This window comes from Adelges cooleyi, unplaced genomic scaffold, assembly GCF_023614345.1.
Source record: "Adelges cooleyi isolate 19-005CV unplaced genomic scaffold, UGA_ACOO_1.1 ACOO_flye_CR_arks_rails_tigmint_CR_PRNA_9, whole genome shotgun sequence".
Classification (NCBI taxonomy): Eukaryota; Metazoa; Arthropoda; class Insecta; order Hemiptera; family Adelgidae; genus Adelges; species Adelges cooleyi.
The window spans coordinates 12408936-12430195 of NW_026096579.1; the positions used below are offsets into that span (position 1 = coordinate 12408936).

The window sequence follows — 21260 nt, forward strand, 5'->3', positions numbered from 1 at the left end:
GCAATGTTACTAAGTTCTTCGGTTATTCTACGTTAAATGTATTGATAGTTTATCTCTTGTGGGCAACGGTTTTCTTAAAAATGCCTGGTCCGTCGGGCGTATAAGTATACTGACCGGATGTGATAATGGTGTGTAGACCGGAAGACCAAGAACCAGCCAAATGGCGTAGCAGCGAATGGCAGGAACGTGACGTATTGTCGGCGCCACTGAACTCACAGATACAAGACTCGAAACTATATAGCCGAATGTCCAACCATCCAATAGCGTTCAAAGACTTACAGTGCAATGTGGGTATGTATACGATTACGTTTCGAATGGTTGCTTTAAAGGTGTACAATCATTCAAACAGATTATTTTTTTATATTGACCGATTGTATGACACAATACTACTCATAAGACTCATATTGAAAACATAAACTAACTACGGTTGGAGGTATTATAATATTAGATATTTCAGAATTTTACATTTTTTCATACCTAAAATCTATTACAATTTTATAGATATTTAAAATTCTAGCTACATTTTGAAAATAAAAAAATGTAATGTTTATTTTTCTACCTATTAACTATTTATCTTCTTATAAACTATAATACCTTACTGCTTGTTTGTAATTTAAAGTTAAAATAAATGTAGATTGATTGTTTATTTTATCAGAAATGATGGTCGATGACTAGAATCATTTAGACAAAATGTAATATAAAAATATGATTTTATCTAAAAAAAAATACTTAAATTGATAAATCCTTGTTGGTATACATTATTTACTACACTAGGAAATATTTTATAAGTTGGATAGTAAGGAAGAACAATAATTAACTCTCTAACTAAAATGAAGTATCTCAAAATTCGTATTGTACTGTTTTTAATAACTTTTAGTGAGCAGACAACAAATTACAATTCGCAACATTACGGACATTCCATGTCGGTGTCTGTCGTCTGTCAAAAACTTTGGACTTTCAGCAATTAATAATGAATGTAGAGGAGATAGAATTCTAGAGCCTGATGAAATATTAGGTTAGTGATTATTACACCTAATTAAAATTTAATATAAGATATCTGTATTTCAGGTAATTTGTTTTCCACACATATGATAATTGTTTGAAGAATTTATAATACTCCGTAGTTTATAATTTACTCGAAATTTGAATAAGTTTACCAATTTAATTTGTTTATTTATTGTAACATATCCACGAATACTTATTTGCACAATGCTATTATTACTAAATTAAGTTATTTTATAATATTGACATTAGAATTAATAATGCAGGCTAAATATTATTAATAAAAAGTTTTAACTCTTTTTATAATTACTCAGTATTCTTAATAAGAATATTTATCAAAGCTGTAGAATGTAGATTTAAGGGCTACACCATAGTGAAATTGTCAAATTATATTTAAACTTTGTAATTATTTATTTTGAGTAAAATGTTTGAACATTAATTATGCTTAAACCTAAAACGTTTTTTCAAAAAACTTTGAAAATGTATTTTTCTCTTGGGAGTTAAAAAGAATTTCAATAAATTTACCAAGCAAGACATTTAATTTTTCGTAGTATGAATATAATAATAATATGTATAATACATTTTAAATATTTCCACGGGGAGCTTAGGTAGAAGCAGTAAATAAATAAAAGAGCAATTGAATTATTTATTGTGTGTCGTACAAATATAAAGTGCTGTTATTATAATTACATCGTCCACGGTAATATATTTGGGTAAAAAAATGTATCTTCTTTGTACTAATAAAGAATATAAAGATAAGAATAATATAGTATAAGGATATTATATGCCAGATACTGAAAAGACATTTTTTATTTAAACAATTGTAACAATGCAATCATAGTAGTTGTAATAACCTAACCTAACCTAATATTCGGCTATTTTTGAGGAAAAAATTGTTTTTAATATAGATGTTCAAAAAATGAGTATAAATAATGATACACCATTTGTTTACATTGCATCAAAGCTATTAATTCCTATTTCTATGAAACGAAACCAATCTTCCGTTATTGCCTGGTCTTTTGAATTACAAGATAAGAAAAAATAGGTTGATTAAAAACATATTTTTTTTAGTATAGTCGTTTAAACGTCCCTATTTTCTTCTTCTCCTTCATAATACGTTGCAGATGAAGACATAAAATGAAAAGCGTTATATAAAAGTACTGCTTTAGCGATTACTTAACATAATGGTAGTAGAGAGGAAATATTGTGATGATAAATAATGCATCGACAAAATATTGTATCGCCAAGGATGTGTTAATAAGAATATACTTTAAAAAGAGAGACTCCTTCAAAAATGAATATATACAGTATGTGCTCAAACTATATTTGAAACTAAAATTATTTTTTACATTGAATCTGACCATCGCATGAACAAAACCTACGATTAAGATATTTTACGTATTGGGTTTTTGATTAAATAATTATAATTATTATTGTTTATTATTTGTTAAGCACTTGACGAAACTATTTAAATAATTCTGACCATTTTACAACTTTGTTACGCATATCGAAAGTACTTTTACTTACCCTATTCGATTGTTTGATAAATAAAATATTTACTGAATGAGATCAAACGTCAGGAGTTGTGCAAAAATAATAAATAATACACATCATTAATATAATAATTATTAAACATTTTGAGTGAGCATTAATTTAGTTTAAAAATGTTTAGTCAGCTTGTATGTACACTGTATAATGCGGAACAAGGTGCTTTTGCTGTGGAAAGTCTGTCTTATTATATTGTATATATTATAAGGATCAATCAATTTCAATGCACGCGTCAGAACCATTAAAGATACGTTGTCAAAAAAAGATAAGCACAAAATAATCGATACATCTATAGGTGTGTTTATATAAATAGCAAGCTTTTTTTAAAAAAAAACATTATTCGTGTGAAAGTCATATTTTTCGATAAAGCTTTGAATTTTATAACACCTCATTAGGTATAAAACACCATAACAAGATGATATTTTGTATCGATAAAGTGACATTCCCTCTTTATTCATTGTTCTCTTCTATTATATCTACATATTTTATGGTTTGTTTCATTATCTCCAAATTAGTCATTACAGTAGTATTGTCTTATAAAACTGGAACATGATAAGTAGCTAGTTTTTTTATTTAATCATAAGTCGCATGATCACATACTGATTATTAAGTGTAACATTTTGTAAATTAACTTGGATTTTCTAAAAAAAAAATATCAAAATAGAAGTCAAAATATTAACTAAAAGACATTAAATTAATACTCTAAACTTCTTAGTTTATAATATCGAATACGTGATTAGCAGTAACAAAATAAGTAATAATTTATGATTTGTCTCTACTATGAAATATAATGCAGTATAATATCATAATGTGTATTTCCTATAACAATTTAATCGGTTCATAAGTTCATTACAACTCATTCGAAAAATATCGTTTAAGTGAAACCCGTAAAACTATCAAGTGATAAATAAACGATTTTTTTCATGGTAGAGATCCAGAAACTGTTTCAGTTTTCTACGTACAAAAAAGATAAAAAGGCGTCAATAGTCATGTAAAACCTTCCACTCTACTTGGATGATAAATCCTTAATCGGATAATAAATTGGAGTGACCATTTTAGAATATTATTACACAGTAAGCACGGAACTTACACACATAAAAAACTTTTTATTCAAAACAACACAAAACAAACAATTCAACAACTCAAGATTGCATACAATTGTATGTGCTCTTTGTGCCATAAAATAAACTACTTACCCTATATTTTGCAAAAAGCTAATAAAAAATATTATACACTTTATTTCTACTAGTTTTAGTGTTACTCAAATTAAACTTAAAATTCACATAATAATATAATGTTGAAAAGAAGTTATGCGTGTTGATTGCACCACTTTTTTTAAACCTATACATTTTGTATGGGTTCATCCTATAGTCAGTTGCTAAATATGTTATATGAATTCCTTTGTTTTTATGTTTTCCGGTATATGTGAAATATCTCGAATACTCACCAAACCGCAAACATTCCCCGAAATACATAATATATTATGTTCACGCACAAGCCAATTTTTATTGGTGCTTTTGTTTTCTTGGATTATCTCCAAAATTATAGACTAGATTGTGACTACTCAATATTATTTTTTCTCCGGCGTGGCGCCTCAAATAAATATTTGAGATTTAAGTCTTAAGCCATCAACATATTACGTTATAACATAATGGTAAAGGTTACCGTAATAGAGGCTTTCGATTGTTTGCATAAAATAAAATTAAAAAGTACCAAGAAGTAGTGGCGCATACTTATTTGCAAAGGACAACGGGAAACCCATTATCGGTCATATGATTATACCAATTTTAAAGTGAACAATTTTAGTTTAGCCACATATTATGTTAGCGTTCTAATGACCATTTCAGGAGGATACATTATTGGCTGTGTACGACTTGTTTAAAGATACCATCCAATGGTTGAACTGATGGAGTTCGATGGCTAGCAAATAATTTTTTTTTTTTTAATTTTTATCTGTTAGAGTTGATGAAAGCGTCGAACACTCATTGTGTGGTTTGGCTGGATGTTGTCAATAGTGAACTGGCGGGCCAAGCCGAGTTTATCTTATCTGTGAGCGCGTTAGCCACAGTTTGGGGCGAGTACGAAGACGAGGTGTCGATAGAGCTCCATGCGGGCGACGATGTGCTGCCGGCCATTCGCATACCCATCGCAGTCTTGGCGGTCACGTACCCTGTAGAGTTTCCTCTGGCCACGCCACCCGGACCCGTCGCCACAGCTAGGTACGTGATCGATAGAAAACGGAAAGAATTCCAACGCACAAGGCTAAATTTTCAAAAATCCATTATTTATTACACCAAATAAAATACTTACTCTGTAAAAGTCGGCAAAGAAATATTACATTTGCCCTGACATGATAACAGCTATTATATCTAGAAAATTTCAAATTTTATCAATCAAAATTATGGCAATGTAACGCTGTATTATGTCCAAGTTAATCAAACTACAAAATGAAAACACTCGTGTACATGTTTTCGAGGTAATACGATTTATTGTCGAATACCGTTAATATAATTTGTATACATGTACACAGTTCAATAAACTAGTACTCGTCTTGATTCGCTTTGATACTTTTGGTTTTACAAATTTATAATAATTTATGTTAGGCAACAGTTTTGTGCTAAACGCAAACTCGAGACTTCTTTAATATTTTTATAAAAATACTCATGTGCCCTATGACCTATCGATAATATATCTAAGTCATTTTTGAATTGTTCAACACTCTTCATTTTGGACTTTCCAGTTTTAATGAAGTTCAAAACCGAATATTTTAATATGTAATACGCACAATATTGGCTGCAATGCAATTTCGTTAATGTTGTTAAATTATTATTGTTAATAAAAAAAAATTATTGTAAATCTATTGTGATATATATTGTAGCTTTAGTTTGTATTCAATGAACACGTCGATTCGGTTGAAGATAAAAAATAAAAGCGAAATGCCGATTCACGTATCGTGGCTCTTGTACAATAAAGGCGAAGCGAATCAACCGTTTTCAGTAGTACTCGACATGTTGACTCCAGATTTTCCAGATCCTTGGTCATTTAGAATAATGCCTCACTACGGGTCGACGTCGCAGTATTTTAAAGTGAGGGCACTTGGCGATAAAATAAGTAATGACTGTCTTAAGATCTCGCCATAAGCAATAAACAATAGTATATAAACATTAACGGTAATATAGTTTAGTTGTCTATTAAGATTTATTTCATCGATACACTATAAAAAACCATAGCTATAAACTTAAGTTGAGATTATAGCATAATGATGTTTCATTTAGGACATTTAGGTGACCTCTCAAATACTTCTTTCGTTTGTCTCATCCACGAACAAGTGTTCACCGGCTTCTTAATTATTGCCAAATCCAGTTCTTTAGAATGATATAAATCTATTTATCAAAGAGTAGATAATGTGCTAATTAAATTTTTTTAGTGTTTGCACTATTCATTATGGATGAATTAATGGATGTATATTTTTAAAATAAATATTGAGTTATGATTTATTACTTAGGTAGATCCTATTACGTTGGTACTGGAACCGAATGACGCAGATTTTGTCACATTTTCATTGGATCGAACTAAAGAAATGTATGTTAAACGTAACAGTAATAATATTGTATTTGGACAAGCAATTGGCATAGTGACTGCAGTAAAATTTCCCGAGTAATATATTATATTTTAATAAATAAAATAAGTAATAGTATAACCATATTGTTTTAGAAATAAAGTAAGTACTAAATAACCTAATGTAGTAAGTAAAATAGTATGGAAACTTTTAAAAGTTAACTTATCGCTCTTAACAAAAAAAAAATTTTAAACAATTATACATTAAAATGGTAAAAGTATTGTGATCATTCTATAAAAAAATGACCATGCTTCATTTCGTACGCAAATGAATGTATAATACATTTAGAGACTGCCTTAAAATAAAAAGATCCTAAGTAGCTTATATATATATATATATATATATATATATATATATAATATAATGTTTTACATTAATAACGTGACAAATCTCATATTTGTAATTGTATCAGGTACATTAATAAATAATACCTAATAAGCATTGTAATAGTACTGAAAACTCATTATTAAGGTAATCGTGACACGAAAACTTTTTATTATAATTTATAGTATATAAGGTGCAAGAGAACGTTAACCCCTAATTTTAAAGTGTAAAAACAAGTCCAGTGGCCACGCAAAATACTTTTTACTTGTTCTATGACCAATGACCATGGACATTACCATCGACCTTTGTAAATAGGTAATATTATAAGAGAAGTCATGCGCCCAATCGTTCCCCCGTACACATAAATTTAAAAAATAAATTCCAAACGTTCACTTATTATTTTCGGAATTTCAAAAAAATCGTATAATTGTTGTTCTAGAAAAAATTGCAATCGAGTCACTGGGTTCAAGATGCCGCCGGTTACAGTAGAACTTCAGTCGGAAACAAGACATTCGTTGCAGCCAAATTTTCTTGTACGAGAACCGAATAATGTTTTCCAGGTAATTTAATGCGTTAGACGTCATTAAAATTCCTAAAAAAAAACCGACCCGAGGAAAACTGCGACGGGACAAAATGTCTTTTTTTATATTAGTCGAACAAAAAACCCGACGTGCTATTTTTTCCGCGATGCTTTTTCTAAAAAAAATGACGTTATATTAAAGTAATGGGTTTCTCAAGGTCCAAGCCGTTCAAATTTACCGCTCTCCGGATTCGTATCACAAAGTCACCCGGCGTTTCACCTTGTTGAACCTACTACGGTATCCGGCGACAATCTTCTTCGAAGCGGACAAACCTTTTTGCATTAGCGCCGTGCGAACTTTAAGATGCGGCACAAGATCCGGAAACGCCGCGATTCGCGTTATCTACGAAGATTTAATTCGAGTAAACACTCCCAACGTTTTACATAAGTATTACACACATCCAATTGTTCGTTAATAGATTAACGCGAGACCGTCAGGTCTATATATATATATATATACATATATATCTGTTGATTTTTTAGAGTACAGTGTGCACATCTGGTTTTATATAATCTGTGATATAATGCATATTCAATTTAGTTGGTCAAATTGTGCTTAGGTCGATATAGACGCAGTGGTAACAGTGAAAAATTGTATAACTCCAAAAATGCCGGCAAATGGAACGTCGAGAAAAATCGTTTTGTCCGGCTGTCTTTATGCCAAGTGCATAGATTCTATGACCACTCCTAGTGTAAGTTTTGAAAAACGTCATATTGTTATATATTATCTTTTGTTGTTACTTTGTGGTGTCGTAAAGTTTTCTGAGAGAAAACTACCGGAAAGTATGTTAAGGGCAGTCGCGCGATAGTTGTAGGTAAGCCGCAAACGTTTTTGATGGCTGGACAGTCAGGTTTTAGGGCGTGGCACCGCATTACCGTCCCTAAACCGTTTCAATAGGTTGTTTTCTGCATTGCCAATATACTAGTCCCAAGTGGCCAGTACATGATTTATCTAGGTGTACGTGTTTCTTTCTCGTCTGCTGATTTCACAGGTCGACTGCGAACGGCCGAATATTTTATAGCATATCCGAATTCGAGTAACTCGAAATTCCAACCGAAATAACATTTTTATAACACGCATAAAATCCAAAATCAATCCAAAATATGTACACAATATGATAATGTATTTGGAACATAATATGTAATATTATTATTATTAAGTGAATACTTTAATGTATGTTTTTATAATTTTAACAAATCGAGCATTCCAAAAATGTGAACCCAACCCAACCCTCGACATATTTTATTGGTCGCTGTATTCAAAAATAAATAACAAATTACAAGCCGTATGGCGCAATGCCGTTATTGGGTCAAGCAGTGAACTTTACAGGTTGTGTTACCTTTAACATCGTGACAATATTTGATTATTTTGCTGATCCACGTTAGTATTTTTAGGTCGACGTTTCCGAACGCATTGCAGAGTTCATCATCAGGCTGTTGTAGTCACGACTGTACCGCTGTCGTGGTACTGAGTATATGAACTCTGCAATGAGATCGAAACGTCGACCTAAAAATACTAACGTGGATATATCCGAAAATCAACAAAATGGAATTTCAATCCACGAAAGCTTTAACGCATTCAAATATTTGATTATTTCCAAGGAGAGGCTAGTAAGCAAATACTCAAAAAACGAAAAATGGCTTTTTAACAACATATTTATAACTGCTAAATGGTTTTCATATTCGTACATAATAAACGTTTTTCAAATAAAATGTATTAAAAATATTCATTTTTATACATGAAATATATTTAATATACGTTATATGAACCTATAACCTATAATACCTATATGTTTTTGGATATACCTATAACTATATTATGTCTGTTGTGATCTTAAACTGTACGTATACACTTACTATTAATAGAATACTTCTTCAGTAATATTTACACGAGACGAATCTAATGAAAAGACAAATAACAAATTATTTTATAAGATATACATAATAATTAATAGTGTCCATTAATAATAAATTCTTTTGTTAGAGTTTTTTTTAATCAAAAAGAGCTACATTAATGCGTTATTTTATATAAATAGTTTGTGAAACAATACGTGAGCGTTTTCATCAGCGCCGTTAGTGTCTTTTTATGTATAAACGTTTCTTCTTAAATTCTAAACCATTTATATTTTTTTCCACAATACATTTTATCTTATTTTATTTTATTTAATCTTATTTTAGACCTGTATATTAAATATTCTGTCTTTCTTTAGCGCATGCGAAATGCATAGCGACTTGTCAAATATAATTTCATAAAAAAAAAGCCCATAGTATGTTGATGACCGATTTTGTCACCTTTATTGTTTGTTTTAGGTATTATGGTAAATTATTATTAAATTGGCTGTTAGCTCACAACAGAAACTCTTTCAACGCGTTTTTGAACTTGAGAGGGGCTATAAATATTACATTATATTAACGATACCGACCTCTTTAAGCTAAATAGCGCTAAATTATTGTTTCACTATTTGTTTGACGAAACGAAAACGTCTGATTATAGGGTTATTTTTCGTATTGACTAATTTTTATTGTCAATACTATATTATTATTCACGGATGATTTTTGTTTTTGTGTGCTCAGATTGTATCTCCGTTTAAGGTGCACATACACTTTCCGGTGCTAAAACTGTCGACGAAAAACATTAATTTCGGTCAAATAGCCTTAAGGGACACCAAAAGCGAAACCGTAAAGCTATCTTCTTATTCAGGTACAGAGTACACGCCAGCATAGACGAGTATTTACCCGAGAAATAATAAACGTATAGATTAACTCGAACCGTCGACCTCGTTTCTGCCTTGTTGAACATCAAATCGCCTGTAAGATGATTACTCGGTGGTGGCGCGAAACAACGACATTCACCACCACCGCACCTCCTCTAAGTTATAACCTGTACCCCCCCCCCTCCTTTTTGACAACAATTTTTTGTCACATTTATTTTTTAAATTTAATTTCTGTCATTTTCACAGGTGAAGAGCCTTTTCTGGCTTATTCTGGAAATGATGTATTTGAAATTTCCCCTACTACAGGTACTGTTGACGTGAAGCTTCCAGTCGACCTGACAGTCAAGTTCACGCCAGGGTAATTTTATTTTTATATAACCATAGCTAAATTATCGTTTTATATCATTAATTTGTGTCAGTGCTATTTGCCACATCACGGGCTAATAGCTTGATATACTTTTTGAGTTTAAATTAAATATTTCTATATAATGTTACTAAATAATTAACCTTGGATTAACCCCATTACGTTGATAATAATAATAATTGAAAACTGTACGACCTATTTAAAAGGCCAAAAACAAAGTATTTAATACAAAATAATTAAACTCGTTTTTTTTTTACGACTTTATAAATGATCCTGAACATTTTTAATAACATTTAATATTGAATTTCTTAAATAAATATTTTTAACTTATACCTTCACCAGCACTTGTATTTATTAAAACCTTTTAAATTGAGAAAATAATTTGTTTTTATATCATTTAGGTAAGTTGAAAGAAAAATAAGTATAAATACTTAGGTAAAAACTATTGCTTCTCATTTGTTGATGATATATAAATATATATACATGTATATTAAACGTCTTATACATAATATTAACTTAATAGTACATAAGTATAATACAAGCTAAAAAGTTAAAGTTTCAACATTTTATAAAGAATCATAAGTAGCATTAACAAACTAGAAACTTTTTTAAATATACGAGTATACTGACCATTTCAATTTAAAATCTTAATGATAATAGTTAAAAGTAATACATTTTAAATAATAATTTTAATTTAAAAAATTTGTTTTAATAGTAACTCATAATCGTCTAATTTTTGTTTTATTGCTAAGTACGTTGATTATTAATTTTTATTTCTCACTCATATTACGGAGTTTTACCATCTTTAATTTGCCCTTTATGGACTTTTTATTAATACAATTTCTTGACAGTCAAAGAGTTAAAATTTTACAGTCGATCGGTCTATAGCAACACAATTAATAGTTTTAAGGCATTTTCTTAAAAGAAGTATTGGACAAGTATTTTTTGTAATCTAAACCAAGTTATAAAGTTCATTCTGTAGATTATTGTCTCAATAATAAAAGTAAGTTTTTAAGAGATTCTAAAGTTCCCAATAAAATTATCGAAATAAAGTTATTTCTTAACCGTAATTCACACATTTTATTATGAACGACCAGTAGCGCTAATATTAAAAAAATAAAAGAAAAAAGAGGGTGGTAAACAAAAAACAAGAAAAAGCGAATTCTCAGTAAAACCGAGTGAGGCAATAAGTTTTAATTAACCATCACAACAACATTTCCACCCTGCTTGTATAAAAAAATCCGGCTAATTAAAAAAAAAAGTCTAAAAATAATATAAAAAACACGTCTATCATTTGTTTGCATTTTTTAATCCTATAAAGTTGTGATGTCATCAATCTTTTGTGGGCAAGTGTGAAGTAAAAAAAGCAAATAAAAAATAATACTACCCTTTATCACTGAAACTGGTATAAGTACTTTTTAAGGAATTTTTTAATCTAAAACTTAGATGTTTGTTTATTGTTCGACTTAATCATAGTTGTACAATATCAATATAGTAGTGCTAAAATTATTTGAAAGCAATATAAAGTGAAGTTTAAACTTTGTTAACAAGTTTGCGCAAAGTAGGTAATACCGAAGAGTATTTATATTTTGTATTATATACTTTATTATTTACATAAAAATTATACTCGTATATTTCTCAAGTTTTTAGGCACAGGTCGTTTCTTAGTACGAATTGTATTATTTTCATTTCTTATTTTTAACAAAATATTATATAATGCAAACGTCTCAAGAGTTTTGTCCACCGTATCTTCTCTGTTTTTGACGAATGTCATCACCACCTCTGACACAGATTTGGAATTGTATTATGTATGTGAAAACACCGTTATAATTAGAATTTGCCATGATTATAAAAAATATACAATGGTTTTATTTTTTTTTATATAAAATGTCACGACTAATTTTCATAAAACTACATGAGCTGAATAACGAATTGTCTACACAACTTTTCCAATACAAATATTTAAACAATTTTACTAAGTTAATATTTACAAGATAATAAAACTGAATGAACCAATTATCAATAATATAGTTAGTAATAAGATGTCTTGTAAAAAATATTCAAAAGTGATTTGTGTAGTGTAAATGGAGGGCTTTTTGCTCGGCTATACTAACTATACTATCTCGGTAGCGGTATCGCCTAAATTTTGACATTTTCAAGTCAACTTAAACATTGTTTATAAATCTTTATGAGTATATTAGTTATGATGATAATATGGACGAACATCGTAAGCTATGTTAATATAAACATTTTCGGAATGCTAATATTTTTGTTACGGACCAACACATCTTGGTAGCCTTAAATTTCAATCTGTACTCTAAAGCTTAAAAAATAACAAAGCTGTTATTTTTGGCCATTATTGGATACCTCATTATGATTGTACAAGAGTAATTTTAGGTTATTATACCCTAATGTTATTGAATTATCATATTTGCATAATAAAAACGCATTTTACTGGAAAATAAATTGCACGCGCAAACGGAGACCCTTTATCGTTACGAACGTTAACTATACATGATGGTTGTCTGGATGATGGCTAGGATCGATTTAATAGGTATTTTCAATATACAATTTTTCGTAAGATAAAGCAAATGTCACGAATGTTCTCGAGAGAGAAAAAACGGTAAAATAACGACATTTCCCATCGGCAAACGAAGACGACGCTCGTGATACCGGGTTATCGAGTCGTTCAGACCCTGACAATAAAGACATAAGCTGAAAAGAAACAATGTATATAAAAGTTTATTTTTAGATACCCTATGAATGCCTTGAATAGGAACTGCTTACGTTTACGAAAAAAAAGAAAATTAGAACCGTAATATGCTTTACAAAATATATATTACAATACTATTATGTGTTGTTAAATAGACAAAAAATCCGTAAATGGAAATATTCAATCGAAAATTCGTGTAATAAAAACAACATAATATATATTGCTATTTGTATTGATATTTTAACGATAAATGCTATTTTATATTTCATAACAAAATAGGCGCTTTATTTTATTTATTTTTATTTAACTCCCGTAGCTAATAAAATTTAAGTACCCAGCAAGTAAAGATAGCAGTCCAGGGAAGATGGTAAATTAGTAGGGTAATAAGTATAAAAAAAATATGTAACTGCGATTTTTTAAAAGAAATAACGAACAATCATTGTTGTATTTTATTGATAATTTTAGCGAACGTTTTCAACTAAAAAGTGTTTATTAGGTATGTTTATTGAAAGTTAAGTTTACAAGTTTGATTTGTGAACTATTTCCTTATAGTCAATCCACCCCCCCCCCCCCTTCGCTCTTTATACCTCACCATACGTCTCAACAAAATATGTTGATAATTTATTGAGTACTTATTTTAATTAGTTATTGAATAATCTCTACTTTCAGTACACCACTTAGTTATTGATAACCGATTAAATGTCTCACTTTAAAAAAATATAAAATAAATTATTATTGTTTATTTTTCTAGATCCGATGTTCGGTATTCACACTCCATTTTAATTTGCACAGTTATCCCGATGGACTTAATTGTGTTGGAAGTATGCGGAACAGGAGTCAAATGATTTATTTAGGAACGTCCATAAACAATAAAAAAAAAAGGAGCTGAGTTTTGGAATGTAGTTGTGTTTCACACCCAAAACTTTTAAATTGGTTTATTTTTTGAAACTTTAGAAAACACACGCAAGGTAATAATATGTATCGAGAAGTTACTTCTTGACACTTAAAACTATTCTAACAATCCTAGAACAATTTGATAACTATGAGTTTACATTCGATATATTATATATATATATATATATATATATATATACTATATATCTTTGTGGACAGCTAAAGTTAATTTTACTTTTAACTTTATGACTCTGTCATAATACTTAACATTCTAGTATATTGTTGTAGTTTTAATGTAATTAATGACTTACAATATTTACAACATTCATCTGAACATTAGCGTCATATTCAATTAAACTTTTCAACAAAATATGTTATTTAACCTAAACACCGCCAAGCATCAGTTATTACTTGTGTTTCAAGATGTATGCAAACATTTCAAATCATTATACCGGATGTATAAAACAAATATAATTGCTTCTAGTTTTTTTTAAACAGTAATAACATAGATTTATTCGAAATGGATGCGATGAATTTATGGTTAAAATAGGTTTGCACCCAAAATGGGGTATCCAAAAAAGTATATGGTGTCTATGTTAATAATTATTACACAATATTTTAAATTATTATTAGTGTCTTTCGGTATAGGGACTTAAATATTTCAAAGAACATATCATACAGAAATATATGAGTAATACTGTGTTTAGGGTCGTACACATATTTCGTTATCCTTGTAATATTTTAAACATCAATAAAAATACTATTATAGAAGAAAAATATTAATGTTTAATGGTATCTTTATGATAGTTCACGTTTTATTGTTATTGAGTTGAGATAGTATGTACTTACAGTAAATATAAATGTTCCTGACGTTACACTACAATTTATTTGACTTAAAATAAAAATGACTTACCAATCAAATAGGAATCATCCGAGTAAAAACCACCTGAAATTATATAAAAAAAACATAATTAGTTATTATATTTAAATCAGATAAGCTATCAGAATATCGTTTTATGAATAACTTTACAATTTATTACATTAAATAAATTGTAAGCAACATTAATTTTTGTAGCTACAACGAATAGTGTAAATTTTAATGTGATAACATTTTCGATCCATATTAATAAGTTCCAAAATTCATATGAAAGTTAAAACCATAATTTTTTTAAATATTCGTCTATTTATTTCATAAAATAAAAGTTGTCGTCGAAACTTATTAACAATAACTACATTGATACGTCATCTTGGAAGTATTAGAAAACATGACGTTTTGAATATCAACAGACTACTAAAATCTTACTATGATCATAAGTATTATAGCATAGCGTCAAATGAACAAAATATGCAAGTGAATTTTACAGGTAAGTTTTGAGCAAATAGAATATATTATCTTTATGTTAAAAGACAAAACAACAATTAATTGTTTTTATTACATTGATGTGATGTCTTTTCTTCAATATTCTATTTGTTTAATGTATTATTGAGAAATATACATTTATTCAGGAATATATCGGTAAACACTTCAAGAGAACAAAAAAAATATATTTTTTATAATTTTATCTCACAGTAAGTAATATTATATATGTTTCGACAGTAAACCATAATAAACTTGATTAATACTTCAAATTAACGGGACGGTTATTATTTATTAAACGTGTCAATACTAATTCTGAGTAAAACATTTGACATTATATTTTATACGAAGTACCTTGGTACCAATTATTCGCGGACGATGTAGTTTCAGTCTTAGCAGATAACAGAAGTGTTAGTGTTTCAATTAGGGCTTTAAAGTGATATATTGGAGAAAAATAGTTAGAGAGTAAATTGATCAAAAACAATTCATTTTTTACGAAAAAATTGTTTAATGTTTTCAACTTTAAAATAAACAGAATTAACTTGAACAGAAACCCTACTGCATGTACCAAACGACTATCCGCACCGTCCATAAGTCACATCAAATGTGTTAATAGAACCCATCCGACTATACACAGACAAATTTTACTTGAGTTATTTATCATGAAGCTAATAAGTTAGAGCATAGAGAAGCATTTTCCAAGTATTTTTCAAGTCATTTTTACAGTATGACCACAAAAATTGTTCGTATAAAATTTATGTTTTGAAAACCTGCTCCCATTATTTAAATGTGATCAATGGCATTAAGTAATAAAACAATTAGTGCCACAACAATTATTATTTGCCAATTATCGAGTACAACTAATGTGGCTGCACTGTAAAATCGAGTCAATCGTCAAACCGATATTTTGACGAAACGGCTAGTCTGTAAATTACTATATAAAGCGTACTTGGCCTTTTGACGTTTAGACTTACATATAATACACAGTACGTTTTACGAGGTAAAGACCTTCGTTCAAGTTTTAGGCGTTTTCGAGTAGTTGAAAGTGTACTTACACCACCGTCTGGTTTTAGACGATTTTACGACAGACGTTTTATGAAAAATGATTATATTTCTCCCCTCGTTCGACTATATAATAATATAGCGGTTGAGTAAAATGCCCGTTTTTATCACCACGTGCTCGGCACAATTAATCATAGCGAATAAATCCGGCTGTGTCTTAGGGCTCTACACTGGACAAGAGCTTTCGTCTAGAATAATAAAATTAGACACGGTTGATGCTCGTTAAAACTGTCTGCCGTGTGTAATATTGCACCGATCTAGGCTCATTCAATTTGGTGATTTTTACAAATGCAAATGTATTCAATAATGTAAATGCTTATAGGTACTAAAACACACCCGGAACGGAATTCAAATGAGGACGAAATCCAAAGCAACCGTGTACCTTCGCCGTAGTCACTATTTTTATCTTCACAGCTTTCGCCGTAACATTTGCATAGCGCTGTAGCGAATTACTAATCTAGATGGAAGTAATTACATTACATATAAGATTTGATTTAACCTTCCCCGTGTATATTGTTACCGGGAAACACAGAGCTTTGTGTCAGAATAATAATGTTATTCAGGATATTAATTAAGTAATCACAAGATACGATTGAGAGACCCGCGATGACATTTTAGCGTTCTATTGTTTTTTTCAAATGTATATCATTATTTTATAATTTGTTTGTAACGTTATAATAGTCTATTTTATAATCTAGTTAAAATTGTCAATTGTTTTTTCAGTCAAATCCCACATTATTAAATCTGTAAGCTTAATTATTCAAAGAAAACGTCCGCACAAATTATTTAACTAGTACTAGTTCGATGATTTTGAATCAGGCAATAAGTTCACTATGTCCTGTAATAACTAATAATTCAACTAGGAACTACTACTCCGGACAGTTAAGTAATTATTGTTGGGCTAGCACCATAGTAATAATAATCAAATATGGAAGTCGTTCTGTCGACACAAGTTACCGTGGGCGCAAAGTTTAACCGAGCGAATCTCATTAAAGCTAACTTTCTTAGACGTGGGACGTTACAGTAAGTCGACGGTCATCATTCTGTAGGTCCCATCGCATCCATAATGCAATTTTGATCTCCGAGTCATTTGTATGGTAGCGAATTTATTAAGATTTGTTTGTATGGACTTTATAAAAGACTATAAAAAACTGTAATTTGTATTAATTTCTTGTTTTCTTGTTTTACAAATGCTAATACATCATGAATAACCATAAAATGTATTATAATAATGTACCGCCGGTTGTATATGGTGTGTGTGTAATTTATATACTTCACTGTCAAGTTAAACATTGGTATTGTCTCTAATGTAAATATCTCACAAGTCCTAAAGTAGTAAGTCACAAATTACCACAATAATAAAGCGATGATATTTAAATAACATAACATATAACTTTAAAGTGGCATATATTTCAATTTGATCTGTTTTACTGACATTAACTGTATTTATTGGTGGTTTTTGTAAAATTATGATACCCAATCAAAGTGGCTGTACCAAGGGAAAACGAATAATATATAATTATGCATATGCATTTGACAGCTAAGTTTATCAACTTCAGAGAGTAATTACGTGAGACTCCATATTTTATGCGGGCTAAGTTAAAATTAAAGTCAACCAAGTATTTAACTTAATATGTCATAATACATACTCCGCGCTACTTCTGTTTAGTGAAAAGCATTAGGGTTATCATATCTATCTTTTAATAAACTTTATATTTATTTACTTACAATTGTCATCTCTCTTTATTCAAGTTCCACTGCTAAACAGATGGACTTCTATACGTTTATACTAAATATATTTGACTTGATCAAATGTTATGAACTTTTAAAGTTAATATCAAAAGTTATTAACTACACATAAATGGTATTCTGAAAAATTAAAATTTGTTCTGAAATGTTTGCTTTTAATTTGTGATATTTATTTTTGTTTTAATTTAATAAAAACAAATATCAGAAATGTAAAAAACTAATATTTATAACTACCTTGTTACACGTATACGATAAGCTACTTTTTACATTTATATTTTAATTATTAAAGCGATTCCTTAATTAATATTAAAACTGATAATCTTTAAAGATTCTTAAAAATTAATTGCAATTTAGGGCTTTTCTTCTTGGGTTTTTATTATTTAACGACTTACGGTGTACAGGCATTTTTCATTTTTTTAACATTTTCTGTTTGTTAAATGACTTTGTTAAAACAAACGGTTAACACTTTAAATGCATTAAATCTCCAAAATACCGTTTCTTGCGAGGTGTAACATTTCCTAATTTAATCGAGCCACTTATGATTGCAACTATTGTCATGTATAGATTTATATTCTTTCTCTGTTACAGTTGTCTTTAAGATTTTCTTCTACGCCATAGTGATTACGTCAGCAATTGCCACCGCTTTTTGTAACGACCAAAACAAGTGTCTACTAGTGACCTTTTAATTCAGATTTTAGACGAATCATTGTATTAAATAGTGTATTTAAATACAACTAACGTGCTACCGAATACTTAAGCTACTACTTAAGTAGTCCATGACATGTTACGCAAAATAACTGTTGAGATAAAAACCAAAATACGTACATTTTTCATTCCATATCGAACAATTACAATAGTAGAAAACACCTAAACTATTACCTACACGGTAACAAGCAGCTGTATGGTATGAACTTTTTGATTTTGCAACCGATTTATTTGTTACAAAGTGAATTTTGCCATTCCGTGTATACCTATGTACATTTTGAAATCACATGTACTGTTAATAAATTGTTTAACGAAGTTAAATTAATATTTTTAGCAACGGTATTATCTTCACACGGTATCCCAGTTCGAGTTGAGAAGAAATAGATATTTTTCGACAGTATATTAATATTAAGCAGGCCAACAACCGTTTAAAGATATTATTGTCACAATCGACGATTATAAATTATTGACAATTTGGATTTCAAACACTTATTTTATGCATTTCTCATAAGTAACAATACATATAGTATATTATATAGAAAGAAGTACTTAGTATTATGTGTCATAAGAATAAATGCATACGAATTGTAAGAGCTAAAATCACGGGTGCCCAAGTGCTAAGCAATACAATTTATGAACATGTGTTTATGTAACTTTTCATTTTATATTTACTTAAATATTACCTCTTTTCTGATTCTATTCTGTGTAAATATTTTTCACATTATGTTGATTCAGATTATATTGTTACTGTTGAACAAACTCTTCTATATACGCTGTAAAATTGTTACTCAATGTAATTTTATCATTGTTATAAAATGTATTATAATTGGACTAACGTCTGTTTTTATTATTAGAGTAAAGATAAAATAAAATACTGATAATGTATAAAGAAGGGAATCTGGTTTACAAACTTTAAAAAAATCAACGTTTTGTAACGTTATACATTATTTAATATATAGTATACGATTGTGATGATGAAAAATCTATTCAATTTTATAAAAACAAAGTGCTAATAATTAAAATTTAAAAAAAAATGTAGTCCTTCTAATACAGATTTGTACGTACTCTTAGAAAACACCAGAAGCAAATCGATTGATCATATATTTTTTCTCTATCTTTTCCGAAGTTTTGAAAAATACGATTTTTAAATAAACGCGTTTAAAGTTTAAATTACAAATACACAGACACTTGCATTTTTTATATAAGCATTAATAAGTTTATTAATACAATGCATTTCTATTTAAAACTTAATAAGTATACACTTCAATATTTTTAGTATCCGTTAATATGAAAGCAAAAATTATTATGAATACATATTGTTAACATTTGTCATTTTGCTGTCAATTGCAGAAGTGAAAATCCAATCTAAAATTTATTTTATAAGAGACTTCTTCTGTTGATCCCATAAAGTATAATTAAATTAAATTAACTTAAATCGCAATAAAAATAAATATCAATAAAGTTAATAAAGTTCACGCCATAACAGATAAAAAAAGTAACTAATACTTAATGTATTTTCCGGGTTTGAAGTTACTGTAAGTTCTTCGTTTAACAATGGATTTTACAAAAAAACTTGGCAGACTTTTTACGCAATAGTATATGACTATATTAGTTAAAAAAAATTCTGTGTTCAGTAAATGTTAGGGTATTATGGTATTTGTATCATATATCATGGTATTTGCAAATAATAGTCAATAGATAATAGATAGTGTAATAGTCAATAGATGTATCATAAATCATAATACATTAATGTTGCGGTAAACGAGATTTGTGTGCATACCAAATAATTGATGAACTACTACAATGTGATTAAAGGAATTATTACAGTTTTTTTTAATATATTATAAAAATTAAATAATATGACTGTAATTTATTGGGTTTTAATATACTTTTAGAAGTATAAAATGTTAATGATGTATTAAAAAATAATATCGCATTACCTCAAGAATCGCTGACATACAAATGGTCAAACTGCGGGAAAAAAATTCTAATAAAAGATATAGAAATAATTATAAGGTAAACGTGAGAACAGAAAAAATAAATTCTATTTTTTAAGCATAATAGATCTGTCTTTGGTAAAAATGAGCCAACCAGATATTTTTTTTTTTTAATATTGTAATATTTCAATAACACTTAGGAAATTATTTTTAATCAACTTTGATAAAACAATATTTTATGTAATCAAATAGATACAACTGTTACCGTTACAAATGTAACTGAATTATATTTTGGGTTCTATTTGACACTGAGATAATAACAAAATTGATTGATACATTATAAAATATATTTTATTTTTTCATTTGCCAGGGATCTGTATAATGGTTAAAACTTAAAATCAAAATTTACGTTTAAAACACTAAAAATCATTAAATAATCTAAGACCCTTTTTTAACTCAGTAGATATATATATTTCAAACACGTTTTTAAGTAAACTCGACGAGCTTAAAATAGTATAACCCCCCGTTTACAATATTTTAAAAGCTATTTTCAAAAAAAAAAAAATGGTTATGATAAAACATTTTTTTGTTGCAGAAATAAGAGCTTAAAATTATATTATAGAATATATCTAGCGTGGTATATAAATTGAAATACCTACATTTGGCCATTTCTAGAATACAATCTATTGACA

General features: G+C 28.8%; 3 protein-coding genes across 3 annotated transcripts in view; 2 read left to right on the plus strand and 1 right to left on the minus strand.

The window, feature by feature from the left end:
• LOC126846315 (uncharacterized) overlaps positions 1–21260 on the plus strand; it is a 93616-nt gene that overhangs the window by 52080 nt on the left and 20276 nt on the right. The gene's annotated exons all lie outside the window — the stretch shown is intronic.
• The window catches only part of LOC126846314 (TWiK family of potassium channels protein 7-like), a 63198-nt gene that overhangs the window by 35500 nt on the left and 6438 nt on the right, over positions 1–21260 (minus strand). Inside the window, exon 2 of the mRNA XM_050585625.1 lies at positions 14672–14704. The gene's annotated coding sequence lies outside the window, so the exon portion shown is untranslated. The remainder of the gene's footprint in view (positions 1–14671; positions 14705–21260) is intronic.
• LOC126846275 (uncharacterized) lies at positions 126–10231 on the plus strand. Its single transcript, XM_050585563.1, has 11 exons — positions 126–291; positions 878–1015; positions 4511–4769; positions 5429–5636; positions 6056–6207; positions 6933–7053; positions 7232–7435; positions 7634–7765; positions 9648–9774; positions 10034–10145; positions 10207–10231. The coding sequence occupies exons 1-11, from the start codon at positions 126–128 to the stop codon at positions 10229–10231; spliced, it is 1644 nt and encodes a 547-aa protein (XP_050441520.1).

Bases quoted from the DNA above. Each gene is read 5' to 3' on its own strand.
- LOC126846275 (XM_050585563.1), top strand. From the start codon at position 126: ATGGTGTGTAGACCGGAAGACCAAGAACCAGCCAAATGGCGTAGCAGC. The intron at 4,770-5,428 runs GTACGTGATCGA...TATATATTGTAG, and splicing joins GGACCCGTCGCCACAGCTAG to CTTTAGTTTGTATTCAATGA. The intron at 6,208-6,932 runs GTAATATATTAT...TTGTTGTTCTAG, and splicing joins ACTGCAGTAAAATTTCCCGA to AAAAAATTGCAATCGAGTCA.